Here is a 21,391-nt window from a genome sequence, read left to right as displayed (position 1 = left end):
GTGTTGGGGGAATGGCACGCCTGTTGAGTGTGTGCGGGGGAATGACATGCCTGTTGAGTGTGTGTGTGGAAATGACACGCCTGTTGAGTGTTGGGGGAATGACACGCCTGTTGAGTATATGTGTGGAAATGACGGGCCTGTTGAGTGTGTGTGTGGAAATGCCACACCTTGAAGGACGGTAGCCATGTTAAGACACTTCATTCCTGTTGCTTGTGTGTAGAAATAGTGGAAACTATTTACAATAAGGGTCTGGTGGGACCCTTACCAGTTAAAACTGAGTTACTTCCTGTCTCTGAACCTTATACATGGACCTTTGAAAACTTTCAGACTTGATTGATAATCCTCAGCAAGGTAGGCAATGGTATGATGCTATTTTTTGTTTTATTCTTTTTTCTTTCAAATGATATCTTCATTGGTAAATCCACCACCGATTTTAATTAGTTTCCTTTCTACCTTTAAAAATATGTACCTGCCTTTGGGGCCTAGATCTAATTCTTATTTATCCATACAGCTTTATCTTTTGCATTTGATTTGTCTATCACGTGAGCTCAGTCTTTCTTCTACTTTGAATACGTGGATTATGAGTATAATTGTTTTATTGTCCTGGTCTGCTAATTCTGTCATCTGTCATTGCTAGGTCAGTTTTGTAAGTTTTACCTTGTTGGGCACTGGATACTTCTGTGTCCTACAGATATTCTTGAGTTTTCTTCTAATGTGTGATTAAGTTACTTCAGAATAGTTTGTTGCTTTTGGGTCTTGCTTTAGGCTTAGTTAGGACAGAGTAGCATTTAATTCTCTTACCAGACTACTCTTCTCATTTACTCTTCTCAATGACTTTTGGATTTTGAGTTTTGTGAGGTTTTTTGAGAGGTTTTTATTTATTTTTTATTTTTTTATTTTTTTTTTAAAGATTTTATTTATTTATTTGACAGAGAGAGAGACAGCGAGAGAGGGAACACAAGCAGGGGGAGGGGGAGAGGGAGAAGCAGGCTTCCCCGCAGTGCAGGGAGCCCGATGCGGGGCTCGATCCCAGCACCCTGGGATCACGACCTGAGCCGAAGGCAGACGCTTAACGACTGAGCCACCCAGGCACCCCTTTTGAGAGGTTTTTAATTTGTTGTTTGTTTGGTTTGGTGTTTTTATTTATTTATTTATTTTTAATTTTTATTATTATTTTTTTAAAGATTTTATTTATTTATTTAACAGAGAGAGACACAGTGAGAACAGGATCACAAGCAGGGGGAGAGGGAGAGGGAGAAACAGGCTTCCCGCGGAGCAGGGAGCCCGATGCGGGGCTCGATCCCAGGACCCTGGGATCATGACCTGAGCCGAAGGCAGATGCTTTTTACCTGACTGAGCCACCCAGGCACCCCTGTTATAGAGAACGTTGCAAGAACAGAAGAAAGATGAGCGTCACGGTGGTGTAACCTAGTCCACCTGACTGCTGCTGTTTGTTGAAAGGGCTGAAGCTGGGGCCAGGCTTCCCATCTGCCTCTGTTCGATCTGGCTTCTAATACCGGTCGACTGTGTGGTAGTGTCTGGCCTCTCCTTGGAATTTCTACCAAGCTATGTAATTGAGGGTGCCCTTCCAGTTGCGGAAAGTGCTGACGCTTTCTGGTGAACTGGCCTAAATAGTGAATAATGGAGATGGAATGGTCCTGTCCTGTTGGCTGGCAATCTTCTGTTCTTCTGTTGCGGTGAGACGTGTATTTTTTGTTTTGTTTTTGTTTTTGCTTCCACATAACCTCACTCCTGTTAATCCCCGGATAGAAAGACACCTGCCTACGTAGACATACGCTGCAGATGGCGTGGTTCCATTTCTTTTGTAGCTTGCCTTTGTTTATTGACCTCGCTCTTCCAGCGATATGGAGCCATTCCCACCTTCCAACACAGGAAACCATGTTTACGCTCTCCTCTGGCCAGTTTAGACTGCTAAGCCTTCGGAATCCTGCTTTGCCCTGAACAAGGCCCCGCCATTGGGTATTTATTGTCTCTTCCTTGCCTCATCTCAACACCCTGCTTCTCCCAACTTTGGGTGTTAGTGGGTTTTCTAGGACTGCTTCAACTTCTCACACAACTGTACCGTTTTTCATTAAGGAGGGTTGGTTGTAGGGCGCCTGGGTGGCTCAGTTGGTCAAGCGTCTGCCTTCAGCTCAGGTCATGATCCCAGGGTCCTGGGATTGAGCCCACATCCGGCTCCCTGCTCATCAGGGAGTCTGCTGCTCCCTCTCACTCTGCCTCTCCCCTGCTCCTGGTCTCTTGCGCATGTGCTCTCTCCCTCAAATAAATAAAAAATCTTTAAAAAAAAAAAAAAAGGAGGGTTGGTTGTTAGCTCATCCTTCTTCAGTTGTGTACTTTCTGGTAGTTGGTGCACAGTTTACTGAGGACTATTTCCTGAGGAGTTTTTTCTACTTTTATTTTTTCTTTATTTCCATAAATTTCTAGGAGGGAGTTAATGGTCTTGTTCATGTGCGGTTATCTCTTATGGAAGGGGTGGCTTTGTGATTTTAATCATAATTGAAAGATTGGAAACTAGGACTTAGAAAAGTAGAAAATGTACACATCCCAATACCAGTCCCCATTGAATGAGAAAGTAATACCGCTTCTGTATTTCTGGGGTATGTGAAATTTGTGGTGAATACAATATTACCCTATTTTCTGAAGTCATTTGGCACTTGACTAAGATGTATCATTCTATACTTTTTCTTCCCATCATTTTATCCTAACATTTTCAAACATGTAGCAAAGCTGATAACAACTTTAAGGTGATATGCCCTAAGGGGACAGGGACCATAATTGGTTATACGTTACTCTCCTAGCCTACTCCCATGAGAGATACTCAGTGTGATTGTTGAATGAATTTCTCTCCCTTTTTCTCTCCCTTCTTCTCTCCCTTCTCCCTTGTTTTGTGGATTAATGTTTCTCTGGGTACCTTTGACCCGTGACCTGATTAAAAGCAGGAGAGAGTGGTTCTCAAACTTTGATGGGTGTTAGGATCACCTGGAACACTTGGTACACGCCACAGAGGCCAAGGCCTGCCCTCATCGAGGGGCTTTGTGGTCCCGATTAGCTCTCAGGAGACTGATGCACACCAGCTTTTGAGAACCACTGTTCTAGGGGAAGGCTCTGGAGCAAATTCGGCATCCTTGAGCAGTTAGCCTCTGGTCAGTTCCTAAAGAACTGGGGCTCTAATGTAGCTAAAGGATTTAAAACATTCCCCCATTAGATGTATTTCCTGAAGGTAGGAGCCATGTCTTTTACATTGTCCTTTTCAGTGTCTAGGATTGGTGTCTGGTGCTTATACTTTTTGGAGGCCTATGAATAAATGGACACACTGATTATTGGTTAACGCATGTCAACGTATCACAGACTGCCTCGTTTTGAGGGGCCAGAGAGGACTCGAGATAAAGTCTGTAGTTGGCCGGAGACTTTGGCTAAGCATTCCTGCTCCCTGCGAGTAAACCCTGGCACTCTTTGACTTTCGACCATCCTTTCTTCTCCAGCCTGTCTTGCACTCCCAGTGTAAGCTGTCCTACCACTAAGTCCTACTTCAGGTGAAATGGCCCCCTTCTTCCCTTCGCTGCTGTAGTGACAAAGGAGTATGACCACCTGCACCCGTCACTGTGGTCCCAGCACAGGCCTGACTGGACGGTATGGGAGGAACTCCTCTCCCTTGCAGCCTGGTGCTGAGGAAGCACCTGTCAGCCTGTGGAATCGTGGTCAGTGTGCTGAGCAGTGAGGAAGCTTCCAGCGCAGCTACTGACTGTGTGATATTTGCACTCAGTGAGCTTTGGTTTCCTCATCTGTAAAACATTGGATCAAGACACAAGATTTCATGTCTCTCCTTGACTCCCTGCAGGTTCTTTCTGGTCCCATCCTGTCCTTAGCCCTCAGAAATCTTACTCCTCTAGCTCATGGGTCCTTCTTCTGTCCCTCCAGTGAGCCCTCAAGCCATCAAGGAAACTCAGTGTGTCTGATTGCTGGGTGTTCCAAGGAATTAAAGACGGGTCCTGCCATAGGCCTGCCGTATTAATTTCAACATACGTTCTCTTGCCTTATTACGTGGTCTAAGTGAGCAAAGAGGAAAATGATAAAGGCAGGAGGCTGACTTCTTGAATTCCTAAAAGTTAGATCTCTGGTCCTCTTCTTTTCTTACCCACCCTTTCATTCGGGGCAGCCGCGATTGAGAAATGCTCAGATCCGCTTGTCACGGCTCCAGCTTGGGTGGAGTTTTCTGGATGACGTTCTTCTTATTTAGACTGCATGCGTTTGTCTCTTATAACTTTGTACCCCATGGTGCTTCAAGGGGTTTTTGGTTTGGTTTTTAATATACTTCAGTCATACGTACTATTTTTTCTGGGTTAAATTAGGGATCTCACCAAAACCTATGATGTTATCTCTATGGTAAGCAGAGAGTAACTACTTCATAAATACTTTAGTAAGCTCTGGGAGCTTAATGAGCTCTGTTTTTATAAATCTGTATTATTGTGTATGTGTAATTTAATGAATAGTCTTGGCTAGGCTGCGAAGGTCATTTTGGAAGGGTCTATGTTGCTTTTTGGGTCTTTGTGTGTGTGTGTGTGTGTGTGAGAGAGAGAGAGAGAGAGAGAGGGAATGAATGATAAAATCTGATGGAAGACAATCCTATTTGAATTGCTGTTTTTCTATTTACTTAGAAACCTGGGGAGGAAGACCGGGGAACAATGAAGAGACAACAAAAATGTATTATTTATGTATTCTGGTTTTTTGACTAATCTGAGCATCACTGCCTTGTTCTTTTATTCAGCCTGCTTCTCATCTCTCATAGATCTGTGGGCCTCTGTGCTCAAGGCCAATAACTGTTTACCCTGGGTTAATAACGAGAATCCTCAGGGTTGGTTTTACTGCCTGTTCATCATAGGCTAAAGAATTGTGTGTAAAAATATAATAAGAGGACAGAAGGAAGGAAGGAAGATAGATCTGCAAGGCCTTTGTTAAACTTCTGCTTATTTGTGTTACTGATACATTCTAACAGGAAAAGCTTTCAAAGGATATTGATTACCTTATTGGCAAGGAGAGCCAGGTGAAGAGTCAAATTTCTGAACTAAACTTGCTAATGAAAGAAACAGAGGTAAGTGATAAATTAGTTTACATATTTTTATTTCTCTATCTAGAGAATTTATTCATTCATAAAATCTGGAAGGTAGTAAATGAGTTGGGAGTACAAAGTTGTGTTAGATTTCACCCCTGCTTTTATGGGACTAGGAAAACCAGTATAAAAAACAGGTTCTAATGTGTGATCAGTGCCCAGGAGAGGTGGTGATTAAATGCTACTGAAACACAGGGGGAAAGAATGACTGACCCTTTACATGGGCAGTTTTGATCTCAGAAGTAGTAACATACAGTAAATTTTGGAGTTTTTAACAATTATCTGCATTTTACGAAATTAACAGATTGCTTTTGAAGTATGTACTATATGTTGACTTAAAATGAACTGTTCCCAAGTACCTGAGACATGTTCACCAAAAGACATACATTGGAATGTTCATGGCTGCAATCAAACGGCTACAAAGTGGAAACTACCCAAGTATCCCTCAGCAGTGGAATATAATCAGCCTTAAGCATGAATATCTGCAACTAGATGCAACAGTGTAGCTAAATCTTGCAATAATATTGAAAGAAAGATGCCAGCAAAAGGGTACAAACTCTATGACCCCCTTATAAAAAGTACCAACAAAGGTGAAACTGTTAGAACCCAGGACAGGCATTGTTGAAAGGTGGGGGAGGGGAAGGATGGATGTCTGGAAAGATTGGCGTCTGGGGTCTGGGTAATGTTCCTTTGCTTAATCTGGATGTGGGTTACATGGGTGTATTTGCAAAGATTCGTCTGTCTCCACACTCATATATATTTTTCTGTGTGTATATTATACTTCAATAAAAAAATGGAGAAAATTGATAGCATTTAAAAAATACGATAGAAGAGGATAGGACTGGGTTGTTTTAAAATTCCAAATATTCTTCATTGATTTGGATGTGTTTCTCTTCTCTAGTTGAAATAAATTGAAGAGCCATTATTCCTGATCACTTTTAGAAGTTAGGATGAAATAGAAAAATACCCTGGCTAGTATGAGACTGTTAATTTCTTGAAATTTCATTTTCCAAAATGGGTAAAAAAAATTGAGACATTATGCAAATTAGCACCAGATAACCAGCACTGCTTTTGTTTTTAATACTCTTTTTCTGATACTCACTGATTGCATTCACCACCCTAAGTAAATTGTTCTTCCATGTACTTGAAAAGCGGGATTTTGTTTTTCTCCTTTTTGTCTGATGACCCACTCTCTCAGTGCTGGATCATCCCCTAGCCCTCTTGGCTGGTGATCACCTACATGGAGGAGTTTGCTCCAGAGATCGTATCTTGGGTCATTTTAGGTTTGTTTCACTCCTGGTCCTCAGTCATGCTGCCCTGACTTCTGAAATAAGGGAGCTCCAGCACCATTGCTGAGTTGTTGATTCACATCAAGTGTTCATGCAGACACTGAGTCCTTGGGATCCTGGAGAAATTACTTAGCTTCTCTGTGTCCCTTTGACCAAAGCTGCATTTGTGAGCTTATTAGCAGGAATCTCCTACACTGGAGAATTTGCCTGCATTCTTGACTTTTCCTCAGTGAGGACTGTGACACTGTTTTTTTTTTTTTTTCTATAATTACACTTAGCTGGGGGGAAAAAAAAAGCCCTTTTTACCTATGTGGAATGATCTTTTGAATTTAAGGTTGTGATTTTTATCACTGAAATACTACTGAAATGTCACCACCCTCTGTCCCCCTTTCTTCCTTCCCTCCTGCCCACCCTTTATAAAAATTTTTGCCTGTTGGGTTTAGGAAACAGAGAAAGGAATCTGGAAAAAATTTCCTTTCATCAGAAATGTTGGCCAGAAGCCATTGGGAAGTGCACAATGCACTTCTTCCATATGTTGTCAGCTTTTAAGAATGTGTTTGAAGACATTTTTTTTTCTGTTGGCTGTTGCTTATGGGTCTGTAATGATGATTGTGTATGTGTGCTCTGCTGGTCTTATTTTCAAAATCAAGTTGGTCCCTGATCTTATGGACATTCAGAATGTTTTGTAAGCACTACAGACAGGATCATTTTAGGACCAAGTAGAGGAAGAGCTGTGTATGCAGTGAGTATAATTCTGTGTACAGAGTATGTGCCGTTGTCGTGGGCATTTTATATACATAATATTTTTCAATTGTCAAAAAAACCCAAATCGACACCTGGGTGGCTCAGTCAGTTAAGTGTCTGCCCTCAGCTCAGGTCATGGAGCTCCTTGCTAGGCGGGGAGCCTGCTTATCCCTCTGCCGCTCCCCCTGCTTGTGCTCTGTCTCTTTCTCTCTCTCTCTCCCTCTCTGTCAAATAAATAAATACCAACAACAAAAAAAACTGTTAAAAAAAAAAAACCCAAATGGTTTCTCTTATCCCCAGCTTTCAGAAGAGAAAAACTCAAAGACATACAGAAGTTAAATAATTTGCCTAAAGTCACACAGGATTTAATTCTAATTAAGTTATATTAATTTGAAGAGAAGAGTTACAGTTTTGGATCTTAGTAAAGGATGTCATCTTCCTGAGTTTCATGCTGTGATTTAAGTTTTCTTAAAAAAATTGGAAGAGCGTAGAAAGGGTCAAAAGTTGCCCGAATTAGAAACTCCAGAATTGTATTGTATAGTGTCTTCGGTTAAATCAGTTAATTTCTGCCTCAGATGCCCTTGCGTCCACGTTGAAGGTTGTTTCCTTATGGGATTATTTACTGTTGAACTCTGGAGATGAGAGTTTAAGGAGAATACAGTATCATACGATCACAAAATATGTCTAAGAGTTGGTGATCATTCCTCGCTAAGTGTACTCGATGCCAGATTATTGTTCTGAAAATGTCAGAGTCGGACAAAATTAAATTTTGGTTATTTTGAGAAAAGACATTTGGATTTAGCAGATGAGGTAACGCTTTCGCTCGTTTTATAATAGTGTAACGGAGAGAGAGCAAAAGAAGAAGCAATCACACATTTTGAGAAGCTCTTTGAAATCCTAGAAGAGAGGAAATCATCTGTTTTGAAAGCGATTGATGCTTCTAAGAAGCTAAGACTAGACAAATTTCAGACTCAAGTGGAGGAATATCAGGGGCTTCTAGAGAACAATGGGCTGGTGGGATATGCCCAAGAAGTGCTTAAGGAGACGGATCAGTCCTGTTTCGTACAGACAGCGAAACAGCTCCACCTCAGGTATGTTGCTTTGAATTTAGAATCTCCTTGGCAGCGACCTTCAGTCCCACTCTGTGTTTCACCTTGAGCTCTTGGGGTTCCTAATGCAGTGCTCTGCAGAGACACCCTTGCCGCACTCTTAACTGGAACCTTGAGCGACGTGGTGGTTTTTTTGGTTTTTTTAATCACATTGCAGATGTTTAGTCTGATGGGCCTTTTACGGAGTTGTTTTTATATAAACTCTATCTGTCTGCAGAATACAGAAAGCTACAGAATCTTTGAAGAGCTTTAGACCCGCGGCTCAGACTTCTTTTGAAGACTATGTTGTTAATACATCTAAACAAACAGAACTTCTTGGAGAATTGTCCTTTTTCTCTAGTGGTAAGTTTCAGTGACGGGCAAAAGCTTCTTACTCTTGTAGTCGGAATTCACATTACGTGGGAAAAATGCACTCTTCAGTTTGACAGTATGAAAAACCATGTTTTTCTGCTGAAGAGTATATATTCTGTTGGTTTGTGTGGTTTTTAAATATTGTATGGGTGGCTCAGTCATTAAGCATCTGCCTTCGGCTCAGGTCATGTTCCCGGGGTCCTGGGATCGAGCCCCGCATCAGGCTCCTCACTCGGCAGGGAGCCTGCTTCTCCCTCTCCCTCTGTCCCTCCCTCTCCTGATGCGTGCGTGCACGATCACTCTCTAATAAATCAATAAAATCTTTAAAAAACGCATTGAATAAATGGCATCACATTGCATATGTATCCTTTCTGTGAATTGTTTTTCAAGAAAATGAAGTTTAAGATACTTGTTACTCACAAAGTTCTGGTTGAAAGCTATATTTTAGCTGTGTATAGTATTTCATTATATAAACCATTTCCCTACCGAGAGACAATTTGTTTCTGTTTTTTTTCTCCATTGCTGTGTTGAACACCTTCGTCAGTGTTCACTTGTGCACATGTATGTGGGTTTCTCTAGGGCAGAAACCTAGAAATGATTCCAAGAGGTTTTAAGTGTTTACCTGGCTGTATTAATTAGTTTGTGAGGGCTGCCGAAACAAAATACCACAGACTGCCTGCCTTGAACAACAGAAATGTATTTTCTTCCAGTTCTGGAGGCTCAGAGTCTGAGATCAAGGTGTTGGCAGGGTTGGTTTCTTCTGAGGCTGTTCTCCTTGGCTTGCAGATGGCGGCCTTCCGGTGTCTTCACGTGGCCTTCCATCTACACGTCTGTCTAAATTTCTACTTATAAGGACACCAGTCATGCGAGTCATGGTGGATTAGTTCCCATCTTAATGAGTTCATTTTAACTTAATTACCTCTGTAAAGACTCTTTCTCCAAATAAAGTCACAGTCTGAGGTACCGGGGATTAGAACTTCAGCATGCGAATTTTGGGGCCATAACATGCGCTTACAATTGTGTTTTGCTGTTCCCCAGTGGGGAGGTCTTCCTTTCCTTTTTCCCTTCTTGCCTGGTTCATATCCCCCCCCTGCCCCCCCGCCCCGGTTTCTCTTCTAGTGCTGGTGAACAGTTCAATCCTTAGAATGGAATACTTACGGATTGATGACTGTATAAGAATGTATGTGTGGATTTGTAATCATCTGGAAGAAATTTGTCTTGTTTGAAGTTACAAATTCTAGGGGTTCCTGGGTGGGTGGCTTAGTACAGCATCCGACTTGATCTTAGGTCTTGACCTCAGAGTTGTGAGTCCAAGCCTCACATTGAGCCTGGAGCCTACCTAAAAACAAGAAAAAAAAATTAAAGTTAAAAACTCTGAAGGATTATTACCACGACCTGCTTTCTTTCAAATCTATACCTGAATCTCCTTTCAGATATGTGCTTATCTTTTTTTTAAAAAAGATTTATTTATTTATTTATTTATTTTTAGAGCATTTATTTATTTATTTTTAGAGTGAGAGAGTGCACGCGAGTTGGGGGGGAAGGGGGAGAGGGAAAGAGGGAAAGAGAGTCCTCAAGCAGACTTTAAGCTTTGTGTAGAGCGTGACGTGGGGCTCAATCCCAGGACCCTGAGATCATGACCTGAGCCTAAATCAAGAGTCGGACGCTTAACTGACTGAGCCACCCAGGCACCTGAATATATGCTTATTTTATTATAACGATCTTCTTTTTCCAAATATGTATTTGTTACTCTCTCAAATGCTAATTCTATTTCAGGTACTATAGTCTCCCTTTTTCCAAAAGGTATACTTGAATTGTTTTTCATATACATGCTAGTTTACTTAGGAGAACAAGGTCCTCTCATCCCTGGGGGTCCCAAAACAGTCCTTGGAAAGATGATGTTGAAGGTTGGTAATCTTGGATTGGACCAGTGTCTAACAAAGAACCAAGTGTAGAGGATGGGTGACTATGGAAAGTTGTTACCCAGCTTCTGACTGATGGATGGTCTCATTGTTTCCTGCATGCACATTTTTTTTGTAAGCTATGTTTCAAAAAAAGAAAAGAAAGGGGTCTGGGGTGGAGTATGTACTACTCATGTAATTTTGCCCCCCAAAATGTATTTTGAATGACTTTCCAGATCTCGCACGGCTGTGTAACATTGGGTTGCATAAACGGACCATACACAGACATGCCTCTACATTGCTTATATATATCTGGGGGAGGCTAAGAGGGAGACTTTTATTTTCACTTCATATACTTCTCTGATTTGATGTAAATGTGTGTTATGTGCATGTGTGACTTTTATAGCTTATCCTAAGCACTTAAGCTTATTGGAATTTCTTCTGTGGAAGGGATTCTGCATATGCACAGAGGTTTAGCTGTGATACTTTTGTATCATAGTTTTTATGAAAAACTGGAAACCCGTTTCTGAAAATTGTTAAATGTTGTTACAGCCATGGAGTGAAATGCCAGTGGGAAAAAAATACTGGCAGGATCTGTACAAAATTATTGTAGTGATTATCTTTGAGTTACTTAAAGTGTCTTTTATGTAGTTTCTGATTCTCTTACAAAAAATACTATGTATCATATTTATGCCAAGAAAAATTCATTTAAATTGCTTTGCAACTCTTTGGAAGAAAATCTGAAAGAAAATTGTGTAATATTTCATTGAACTTTGTTAGACTCACCCAATTTAGATTTAAAAGATTTAAAATTAAAATAATTCTAAGAGGACACAGATTAAAAATTTCAAGTCCAGTGTTGTTATTTTAGTAGGTGGAAATTGAAAGGCATAGGTTAAAAACTTTAATTTATGGTGTTTCAGAATGAATATAACATGTAAAGCTAAATTGAATTTTTTTCCCCTTATTTGTCATTTTCCTTCTTCCTTTCAGTTATAAACCTAAATATACCTTTAAAAATCTTTATTTCTTATTCTTTTTCTTTTTTTTTAAGATTTTTCATTTATGGGGCACCTGAGTGGCTCAGTCGTTAAGCGTCTGCCTTCGGCTCAGGTCATGATCTCAGGGTCCTGGGATCGAGCCCTGCATTGGGCTCCCTGCTCAGCGGGAAGCCTGCTTCTCCGTCTCCCAGTCCCCCTGCTTGTGTTCCCTCTCTTGCTGTGTCTCTCTCTGTCAAATAAATAAATAAAATCTTTTTAAAAAAAAAAATATTTATTTATTTGACAGAGAGCACAAGCAGGGGGGAGGGGCAGAGGGAGAGGGAGAAGCAGGACTCGATCCCAGGACCCTGAGGTCATGACCTGAGCCAAAGGCAGATGCTTAACAACTAAGCCACCCAGGCGCCCATGCTTAATTCTTTTTCATTTTCAATTTTGTGGTAGGAGCACTTACCTCGAGATCTGTTCTCTTAAATTCTAAGCGTGGAACACAGCAGCATTGATTCTGAGTATGATGTCCTGAGATCTCCTTCTTCGTCTTACTTGACTGATATTTCATGCCTCTTGATTAATAACTGCCCATTGCTCCCTCCCCCAGCCCCGGCAGCCAGCATTCCAGTGTCTGATTTTGTGAACTCGGCTCTTGGAGATTCCTCATAGAAGTGGGATCGCGTTGTCAGCCTATGTCTCTGGTGTCTGGCGTATTTCAGCTTGTGTGTCCACAGGCCCGTCCGTGTTGTACGTTGCCGGAATTCCTCTTTTCCTTATACGTAGCATTACAGACTTAGAAAATTCTTGGACCGGACAGAAATCATTGAAGTCTCGTTGGTACATCATTTTTATTGCGGAACATAGAGGTTCTGAAAGACCGATATTTTAACATCTTTTGTTTCTTGATGCTTTCAGGCATAGACGTGCCAGAGATCAATGAGGAACAGAGCAAAGTGTATAACAATGCTCTGATCAACTGGTACCATCCCGAGAAGGATAAAGCGGATAGCTATGTTCTTGAATATCGGAAGATTAACAGAGATGAAGAAATGCTGTCTTGGAACGAGATTGAAGTGTGTGGCACGAGCAAAGTCATCTCAGACCTGGAAAGCAATTGTAACTATGCTTTCCGAGTCAGAGCCTACAAGGGTTCGATCTGCAGCCCTTGCAGCAGGGAGCTGATCCTCCATACCCCTCCAGCTCCAGGTATTGTGAATACTGGGACTCATAAGGTCTTAGAGTCGGAAGAGACCTTGATAAAAAATAACCTAGCCAGCATCTCTGTCTAGATCCACGCTGAAACCAGCTCTCATTTGTTTAAAAAAAAAAAAAATTCTAGAAAATAGGTTCCATCCCCAGCTAGGATTTAGAAATAGACTGAATACGTGAATTTCATCAGGTAGTCTGGGAACGGGATTAGAGTTTAGCCTGACATCAGATACAGAAAAACATGACATTTGAGTGAGCAGGGGCTATTAATTTGAGATTAAAATGGCATAGATGCTACCTTACAAGTTTTAAACAGTAGAGTTCTGTGTTTTTGATCAGTTTATAGGAATCTCTGTAACAGGGGTGCCTGGGTAGCTCAGTCAGTTAAAAAGCGTCTGCCTGGGGCGCCTGGGTGGCTCAGTCGTTGGGCGTCTGCCTTCAGCTCAGATCGTGATCCCCGGGTCCTGGGATCGAGTCCCACATCGGGCTCCCTGCTCTGCAGGAACCACCTTCTCCCCCTCCCCCTCCTCTCCTCCTGCTCTCTCTTTCGCTCTATCTCTATCTCAAATAAATAAATAAAATCTAAAAAAAAAAAAAAGCTCTACAACATAGTTCTAGGTAGATTTTTTAAAAAAAAAGTATTGTTATAATATGAAATATCATTGTGATTAACCTCCTTCTGACTTGTCCAGATTTTCTAACTCAGTGATTCCCGGTAGGTGGGGTTGGAGGGTGTATAGTAGAACCACATGGTAGCTGCCCCCTCCCCCAAAAGCTCCCCTTCCCAGCCCCCTCCCCCACCTTCCGAGGCAGAAACCACTGCTGCCCCTTACAGTAGAGCACCTGTAGATTTTTATAGAATGAGAATCACCAGGTTAGATGCTCCCTGCAGCGTCTCCGTGGACAACACGGTTTCAGAACCAAACTTGTGCTCCTTGTGCTTAGCAGAAAACCTTCTGGCCTGTTGGTCACTGCTTCAAGGTTCCTCCAGTTGGTTTCCAGACCCCACTGCCGCCACCAGATTTCAGTGGCTCATGTGCCTGGATTTCGTACACTATTGTCTTTCCTTCCTCTTTTGTCTGAAGTGTACTCGCCGCTACTTTCAGGCCCATTGTGGCCAATTTAAAAAAAATTAGAGTACAAATACAAATCAGGGTTGGCTAGCATTGTTCTTCTTGAATTTGAATAAAATCCAACAGAGAGTGTGGGGATGGATTTGTAAGTATTAAGTCGTATTTTACCGTTTATGTAGTTTCCCCTTTCTTTTCTTGTCTCTCTGACTGAAAGTGGAATTAAAAAGAAACCTGGAAGTAGCTGCAGTTTTTGGTGATGTGGTGGACGGGGAAGGAAGCAAGGTTCCAAGTTGTTCCAAGTTGTCTTTTTTTTTTTTTTAAGATTTTATTTGTAAGTAATCTCAACACCGGATGTGGGGCTTTAACTCACAGCCTCGAGATCAAGAGTCGCACGCTCCGCTGACTAAGCCTGCCAGGCACCCCCAAAATTGACTTGCTTTTTTCTGAGAGAAGCTGTGTGAATGGGGTGACCAATCAAATATATTTTGCAAACTGGGAGACTTTTGAGATCCACTGGAAGCAGGAATGATCACAACAGGATAGTAGACATTATCAGGAAGAGTGATCAGCCTATAAATGGAGAATGGCTTTAGCTTGCTACTAGACATTTTTTTTTTATTGTGGTATATGATATAGTAAAAAATGATCATTTTAAACATTTTTAAGGGTACAGGTCAGTGACATTAAGTACATCCACACTGTTGTGCGGCCACCACCACTTCCATCTCTGGAATATCTTCGTTTTTTCCACATTAAATTCTGTGCCCATTAAACACGAACTCCCATTCCTCCTTCCCACAGAGCCTGGGAACCTCTTTTCTACTTTCTGCCTTTGTGAATTGCCTGTACCTCATAGAAGGGGATTGATCTAGTCCTTCCATGCCTGGCGTATTTGGGGCTTCATCCTTGTTGTAGCATGTACCAGAATTGCCTTGCTTTTTTTAGGCTGAATACTGTTCCATTGTATGGATAGACCACATTTTCTGTATCCATTCATGTGTTGATGGACCTTTGAATTGTTTCCACTTTGGGGCTAACAGCCAATGCTCATGTATTTGAGTTGATAGAGACTTAGGAGAGTGGCATTATGTCCATCCTGTAGTTGAGGAAATTAAAGGTTCAGTTAAACTCCATTTAAATCCTTGAGCAGGGATTAAAACTCTCATCTCTCTAAAGCCAAAACCTTTGCCTTTTTTTTTTAAACATCATGCACTATGTCTCATGTCTGCCATACTGATTGATAAGGAAGAGCCCCTATTAAAATTGCTAATATTTTACACATTTATAAAATGTGGAATACATGTTTAGGAAAATGTACAGGTAATTATGAAAATGTACAGTCCCTTACTTTAAGGAGAAAAGGGACAGATCCAGTAGTGTAAAAACATTTAGAAGAGATCTGCTCTATCTGTTGCAAGGAACCCCATTCATAGGTTTTCTCATACACTTAAAATGCTTCCTTCTGCCTTTTGACTTTTCTGAAGATGTTCTGGTGTAGAGAATTTCCTGGAAGTGATTTCCCCATTGGGGAGTTGGTTTGTCCCAGTTTATCGAGGGTAGTGTGAACCATTCCTCTTCACGGCTCATTTCGGTCATTTCTGGTTCAAAACCCGATTGGATTTAACCGCCAATTACAGAAATGCTAACACGTAGTCATCAGACTAATTTCAAGCTCTCTTTGCAGTTTTCAGTTTCCTCTTTGATGAAAAATGTGGCTATAACAATGAACACCTCTTGCTGAACTTGAAGAGAGACCGCGTAGAGAGCAGAGCTGGGTTTAATCTCCTGCTTGCCGCGGAGCGCATCCAAGTAGGTTATTACACAAGCCTGGACTACATCATTGGAGATGTTGGAATTACCAAGGGGAAGCACTTCTGGGCCTTCCGTGTGGAGCCGTATTCATACCTGGTCAAAGCAGGAGTAGCTTCCAATGATAAACTACAGGAATGGCTCCGTTCTCCCCGTGATGCCGTTAGCCCAAGGTAGGTTCTTCTACTGATCTAGAACTCGAGAGTCCTTTTACAAGTAAACATCCTTGTTGAGCAAGGGAAGCCCGGAAATCCCCTTGGGTCTACTTAACACAGATGGAGTGCGTTCCTTAGACTCTGGGGCTTTGGCTAAGGAAAGGGGTCCAGTTGTCTTTTAGTTCCACGGTGAGTAATGAGACTTCGCAGTTCATTTCTGGTGCCATGAGGAAATAAGCCTGTTTTGGATACTTCTCGACTGTGCTTTGCAGTTGAAAATTTTGAAAGGTTTTCATATCCATCACCTTACTTCTGTGATGATAAGTATTACTCACATGTATGGTGAAACGCTTCTAATTGCCATACTTCCAAATTGATACGACGTTGTTCTTTTGTTACGAGACACAATTTTTTTATTTTTTATTTTTTTTAAGATTTTTTTATTTATTTGCGAGAGAGAGAATGAGAGACAGAGAGCATGAGAGGGAGGAGGGTCAGAGGGAGAAGCAGACTCCCTGCCGAGCAGGGAGCCTGATGCGGGACTCGATCCCGGGACTCCAGGACCATGACCTGAGCCGAAGGCAGTCGCTTAACCAACTGAGCCACCCAGGCGCCCTAGACACAATTTTTTTAAACTCCCTTGTAAGGACTTTACAAAATTGGGTCATGGGACACAGGTTTCCACATCCAAGAATTCTTTCTTTCTTTCTTTCTTTTTTTTTTTTTTAAAGATTTTATTTATTTATTTGGCAGAGAGATACACAGCGAGAGAGGGAATGCAAGCAGGGGGAGTGGGAGAGGGAGAAGCGGAGCCTGATGTGGAGCTCAATCCCAGGACCCTGGGATCGTGACCTGAGCCAAAGGCAGATGCCTAATCCACTGAGCCACCTAGGTGTCCCTCAATCGATCTCCTAAGAAACTGGAATTCTTGGGGTACCTGGGTGGCTCAGTCAGTTAAAAAGCGTCTGCCTGGGGCGCCTGGGTGGCTCAGTCTTTGGGCGTCTGCCTTTGGCTCGGGTCATGATCCCAGGGTCCTGGGATCGAGCCCCACATCGGGCTCCCTGCTCGGCAGGAAGCCTGCTTCTCCCTCTCCCACTCCCCCTGCTTGTGTTCCCTCTCTCGCTGTGTCTCTCTCTGACAAATAAACAAAATCTTTAAAAGAAAAAGAGATCGATCATTGAACCGAGATTGTATGGTTTCGTTGTATTAGATGGCATAAGGTCTACTAGTCCACACAGATCATTTTTGACCCCATCATTGTGTGAACAGAATCCCAAATGAATAATCTGAGTTAATAGGAAAAGCTTTTTGCACAAGGGTGAGAAACTGACAAAACGATAAAAATTGTAATTGGGACATGGTCAATTAAACACAGTACAATAGACCTAGAATATTGATAGAGTGTTGGTATTAATGTGTAAAAAGCTTGTAACATAAAAAATATTAGAAGTGAGAAAACCCGGGATGCCTGGGTGGCTCAGTTGGTTAAGCGACTGCCTTCGGCTCAGGTCATGATCCCAGAGTCCCGGGATCAAGTCCCGCATCGGGCTCCCTGCTCGGTGGGGGGTCTGCTTCTCCCTCTGACCCTCCCCCCTCTCATGCTCTCTCTCTCAAATAAATAAATAAATAAAATCTTTAAAAAAAAAAAAGGAAGTGAGAAAACCCGATTAAAAGCGTCCATGTAAGGGCGCCTGGGTGGCTCAGTTGGTTAAGCGACTGCCTTCGGCTCAGGTCATGATCCTGGAGTCCCAGGATCGAGTCCCGCATCGGGCTCCCTGCTCGGCAGGGAGTCTGCTTCTCCCTCTGACACTCCCCCCTCTCATGTACTCGCTCCCTCTCATTCTCTCTCTCTCAAATAAATAAAAATCTTTAAAAAAAAAAAAAAGAAAAAAGCGTCCATGTAATGTAATCACAAATATATAAAAAGTGAATTATGCATAGGAAGAAAATGGAAGGACAATTGTATCAAAAATGTATATAAACTGCTACTGTTTTATACTTATGGGAAAAAAAACCTTCGTGCTTGCTTACCTCATAGATCCATGTAGAAATCCCAATCCAGAAAGAGGGTTCTTAGGACCATGAAACGTGACTTTTTCTCCAGCATTGTTTTGCAGTGCCCATGTATTTTACTTTAGTTTGGTAATTCCTTGCATTAGGGCACACGTCTTGGTTTTATATATATTTTTTTTACATATGATTATGTGCTGTGAATATTTAATCTACTACAGTTCCCTTCAGTTTTCTTCCCCCACTTTATTATTATTTAAGTAATCTCTACACCCAATGTGGGGCTCGAACTCATGAGCCCGAAACCGAGTCTGAGCCAGCTAGGCACCCCTCCCCCACTTCAGTTTTGATAGGCCAAAGTCCTGAGTTATTTTACAGGTTTTTATTATTTTTTCATCTGCATGTATATATAGATGTTTTATGATATTTCGTGACACAGAATTTGGGGCTGAGGCTCTGGTACCATTCTAAATGGCAGTGTGTAGTCGTCATGTTTTTAATTGATCTGTGTTTTAATAGAAAGTTTTTGATGTATGGTTTAATTTTAAAGCAATGTATAGCATCTTGTGACAACGTTTTGAGGCCAGCCGGAGGCCTGTGGCTGGCGACCCAGCTCAGACTGTCATGTGTTGTGTTCTAGATACGAGCAAGACAGCGGCCATGACAGTGGAAGCGAAGATGCGTGCTTTGATTCCTCACAGCCGTTCACATTGGTCACCATAGGCATGAAGAAGTTCTTCATCCCCAAGTCCGCCACTTCTGCCAACGAACCTGAGAACAGAGTTCTCCCCATGCCCACAAGCATCGGGGTTTTCCTTGACTGTGATAAAGGCAGAGTGGCTTTCTTTGACCTGGATCACATGAAATGTCTGTACGAGCGCCAGGTGGACTGCTCGCACACCATGTACCCAGCATTTGCATTAATGGGGAGTGGAGGAATTCAGCTTGAGGAACCCATCTCGGCCAAATACCTGGAATACCAAGAGCACATGTAGTTTAAGCATCAGTGACTTAAGGTGGAAAAGGGAAACGGAATAATGCCTTGGTGTTAACCTTCGTAACTAATTACATATCATCTAAGTAGTCCGTGGCCACACTTGTTTTTGTGTGTGTTTCTTCTTAAATCGGAAAACCCAAACAGTCCTGCCTCGTCCGTGTGGTCGTCCTGACTTGCACAAGCCAGGGGAGAGTAGAGACCCTCCCTCCTGGTTAACTCTGAAATGGTTAACTCTGTAACTGGATTGTGTTTCTTTTTTTACGAACAGGAAATCTAATTTATTTATGTCAGCCCTGTTGCTGATACTTACATTTCTTTTGGGGGGGGGATACAAAAGTATTTATTATGTTTCTTTTGTGTTTGGTTTTTCATTTTGTATCATGTTTGTTTTAAGAGATTTTTTAGATGCCTTATGGGTGGGAATTCCTACTTAGCCTTGTGTCTCGCATGTTTTTCATAGGAAAACAAAAATATGGATAGGTGAAAAGGCCATAGAAATGGTAGTATATTTAAATGGAAAATTATGTATTTTGAGGTGTATAATGGATATTCAGAGTATATTCCCTGGAAAATGAATACTGCTTTTTGTTTTCTTTTAAGACTACAAATTGTATTTTTAAGGATATTTTGAAGAGTTCCTTTAGCTGTAATGTCCACATCTGCATGTGTAGTTAAACATCATTTTTTGTTTTTGTTTTTTTGCAGGGAACACAGAGTTCTTGGCTAACACACGAAATTTTTCATGTAAAATTTGTCTTCAGTTTTTCTTACTCTATGAAAGTATCTGAGCTTATAGCAAATAATTTATTTTTCACAAATATTAGTGACGATTCACTGATATTTGGCGTATTTGTTCTTTTGCTCTCTTATCGTGTCCTATGATTTTATGATTTTCATTTTTTGGCATTGATACTATATATCAGATTGTCCTGGCTTATGTTTACATGTTTGGAAAGTTCATGATTTATTTTTAATGTCATTAAATTATTCTAAAATATGGAGTAACTGGTCAGTTGGACGTTATTTTCTATGGCCCATTGTTTGGTAATAAGCATTTGTAAAGGTAAGTAAAAGACAAATTTAGTTGTTAGGAATAATAACGAAAATCATAGTGACTGTGTGTACCCTTTTAAAAGTTCTTTTGATTTGCAGAATTAATATTTTAGTTGAAATTTTACATTCCTTTTTGAAAGATGCCTTTTACTTAGATGTTTTTTATTTAAACTGCTTATTTTTTAGAAGTTAAAATGTTCAGAAGCTAGACTGCTGTACATTGGAGCAACTCATGATCTTGAAAGGCTTTTGACCTATTTTGGTAGAACAACCACAATCCTAGGTCTTGTTGGGTTTCCTTGTCTGTTTGTTTTTAATATATATTTCTAAGTGGAAGTCTGTTCTTCAGGCTGGTGGCATCAAATTAGCTTTTTTATCCCCAACCCAAGTAGGAGATACTGTGGCGAAATTCAGTGTTGAGTAGACTTCGTTACTTTCCCACCGATGAATAGCACTTTACGACACAGGCTGAACTAAACACATCCGCAGTGTTATGTGGACCATTGTGCGTGAAGGCTGCTCACGTCACGTGTGTGGTAAGGTTTGACTCTCAAGCCTGTGTAAGCACATAATCCTGTAGACTTTTAAACATAAAGCTTTAACAGGAATAGGGAAGGCGCGTAAAACCTTGTATAGTTGTATAGAAATTGTTCTGGATTTCTTTCGTTTTTAATAAAAATTGAAATAAGTGTAATTATTGAACTGCATCCTGGGAATTCTCAGTGTATTTATGTGGAAAATGGAGACAAATTGTTGATAAGAGATGTTCAGCTGAATATATTGACTCAGACCTAAGGTTTTACATGAAGTTGTTTTGGGCATGTACTTAACTAGCTCTAATTCTTGTCGAAGTGATCGTTAGAAAAGCTTAACGTGAAACTAGTTTACCTCAGCCAATTGATCAGATTGTCTCCTATTCCTTTTCTGCTCCATAATCAGATTTTGATTAGAAGACTGTTCTTTAGTTCACATTCATATTCTTGGGCCATCAGGCTCTAGGAGTTGTGTGTCACAATGAATTGTTACTCATGCTTGATGGGTCTTCATTTAAAAAAAAAAAACCAATTCCAGGCTATCCCCGTGATACTGTATAATAACTTAATTCTCACATTCGCAGTTGCTTTCGGGAAAGTGGTAGGACTCAGAGCTATCTCTGAGGCATTGAATACACTCTGAGTCGTCATCTGATTAGACCCTGGGAGTGCGTCCCACGTGGGAATATCATCAATCCTGGCCTTGCTACAGAAAGTGGAGAACCAAGCATTAAAGGCAAGAATCTGCGTAAGAAATTACGTTTGACCAGAAGGTGTGCATTCATTTTAGAGGATGTTTACCGTCTTGTTAATGGCGATTAACATCCTGAGAATTGATTCTTAGGACTCTCTTGCTTCGACAAATAAACTTGAAGGAATTTAGTTACGTTTTTGATTGGGAACCCAGTTCATTTATTTACAGAAAGTTTTTAACTCCGCTGTTTCTGAGACATTGAGGTGTTGTACTGGGTGTAAGGTGACCAAGACCGCCCAGCCAGGTTCCTGCTCTTAGGAGCTTCCTTTTGAGGAAATGGAAAGTGC

The 21,391-nt window shown here is 41.3% G+C and overlaps 1 protein-coding gene across 1 annotated transcript in view; it reads left to right on the top strand.

Annotated features, from left to right (window-relative positions):
• TRIM36 (tripartite motif containing 36) overlaps positions 1–19,765 on the top strand; it is a 32,257-nt gene extending 12,492 nt beyond the window's left edge. The window contains exons 4-9 of the mRNA XM_035013934.1: positions 5,015–5,110; positions 7,999–8,252; positions 8,488–8,612; positions 12,427–12,717; positions 15,478–15,775; positions 18,408–19,765. Coding sequence (XP_034869825.1) covers positions 5,015–5,110; positions 7,999–8,252; positions 8,488–8,612; positions 12,427–12,717; positions 15,478–15,775; positions 18,408–18,762 — 1,419 coding nt within the window. The 3' untranslated portion in view covers positions 18,763–19,765. The remainder of the gene's footprint in view (positions 1–5,014; positions 5,111–7,998; positions 8,253–8,487; positions 8,613–12,426; positions 12,718–15,477; positions 15,776–18,407) is intronic.
• The last annotated feature ends 1,626 nt before the right edge of the window (positions 19,766–21,391 follow it).

Source organism: Mirounga leonina, unplaced genomic scaffold (assembly GCF_011800145.1).
Source record: "Mirounga leonina isolate KUSES-001 unplaced genomic scaffold, KU_Mleo_1.0 Mir_168, whole genome shotgun sequence".
Lineage (NCBI taxonomy): Eukaryota > Metazoa > Chordata > Mammalia > Carnivora > Phocidae > Mirounga > Mirounga leonina.
Note: the sequence above shows the minus strand (reverse complement) of the source record. Positions and strands in the feature narration are given on the sequence as shown.